Source organism: Penaeus monodon, chromosome 28, assembly GCF_015228065.2.
Source record: "Penaeus monodon isolate SGIC_2016 chromosome 28, NSTDA_Pmon_1, whole genome shotgun sequence".
Classification (NCBI taxonomy): Eukaryota; Metazoa; Arthropoda; class Malacostraca; order Decapoda; family Penaeidae; genus Penaeus; species Penaeus monodon.
This window is the reverse complement of record NC_051413.1, coordinates 13,841,237-13,842,590: the sequence shown is the minus strand read 5'-3', so window position 1 is coordinate 13,842,590 and position 1,354 is coordinate 13,841,237. Positions and strand designations below refer to the sequence as shown.

General features: G+C 47.9%; 1 protein-coding gene across 1 annotated transcript; it reads right to left on the bottom strand.

Moving 5' to 3' along the window:
* Positions 1-188: 188 nt before the first annotated feature.
* On the bottom strand, positions 189-1,210 carry LOC119590938 (keratin, type I cytoskeletal 9-like). Its single transcript, XM_037939677.1, has 2 exons — positions 1,151-1,210; positions 189-1,012 (listed from the first exon to the last, which is right to left on the bottom strand). The coding sequence occupies exons 1-2, from the start codon at positions 1,151-1,153 to the stop codon at positions 248-250; spliced, it is 768 nt and encodes a 255-aa protein (XP_037795605.1). The 5' UTR covers positions 1,154-1,210; the 3' UTR covers positions 189-247.
* Between the last annotated feature and the right edge of the window lie 144 nt (positions 1,211-1,354).

Below are 1,354 nucleotides of genomic sequence, written 5' to 3'. Positions count from 1 at the left end.
ACGCGCAGTGTACAACAAAATCAGTAATCAGTAAGTTTCACTACAGTAACACATTTTAGCACATATTTCATGCTAAATTTCAAAGTGTTTACCCTTATTACAAGAACTATAATCCTTTTGATTATAGTATAGTAATATATAATAATTAATTTCTTTTGAAGATAAATGGTTATTCAGGATTCAGTTTTATTTGCATGGCAGTATCTTCCTTTCTAACAATGTATGGTAAGCAAGGGGTTCACGAACCCTATCCACGTGGGGGGCTGTAGCTATTGGAGACGCCAGCACTTCCCAGTCCACTTCCGAAGGAACTTCCAGCACCAAAGGAGCCTCCAGATGATCCTCCAAAGCCTGAAGATGAACCTCCGAAGCCATGTCCTCCTGCAGAGCCTCCAGAAGCTCCAAAGTTACTACTTGGGGCGCTGTAGCTTGCACTTACTCCGCCAGCAGAAACACCAGCACCGCTGCCGAAGGATCCACCTGTGACTCCTGCTCCACCGAAAGATCCGCTTCCCACTCCTGCACCGCCGAAGGACCCTGCGCTGCTGGTCAAGCCTCCAGAACTTCCAAAGTTATTGCTAGGTGCGTTGTAGGTTGCACTAACAGCGGCTCCTCCAAGTGATCCACCTCCAATTCTTCCACCTGAAACTCCACCAGCGGATCTTCCTCCGAAGCTGCCACTTGAGGCTCCACCAAAGGATCCGGAACCGCGGCCAAAACCAGAGGCACCAGAACCTCCAAAGCTATTAGAGGGTGCGTTGTAGGTGGCACTCACTCCACCAGCGGATCCACCAGCACCTCCAAACGATCCACCTGAAGAACCGCTAAACGCTCCACCGCCGATGCCCCCGCTCGAAGCTCCAGTGAACGATCCATGGCCGCCAGTACCGAAGCCTCCTCCTACGGATCCTGCACCGCCACCAAAGTTACTGCTTGGGGCAGTGTAGCTAGTGCTGACGTCACTGTAAGCGACACCTGCCAGCACAGCCAAAACAGCTGCGATGCTTCGTCTCTGAAACGACATATGCATACAATAAGAATTGAAACATTAATGGCATACACATTCCCGGTAGACAATTGCAGAAAACTTATTACAGGCACCTGAAATCTCATTCATTCACGAAATCATTTTGGTGATGAGTGTTCCTACCATGGTTGTGGAAAGAGATGATAATGCCGCCTACCAACTCCGCTTGAGTTTATATAGCTGGGGAGGAACAACTCAGGGACACCGACACCGGGAAACGCGCTTTAAACGTGGCCAAGAGATCGATTTTTTTTAGTAAATGATAATAAGAAACGACATGTTTTACCTTTTCCTTTTTTTATTAGTCTTTCGCTGAAATAATCACCA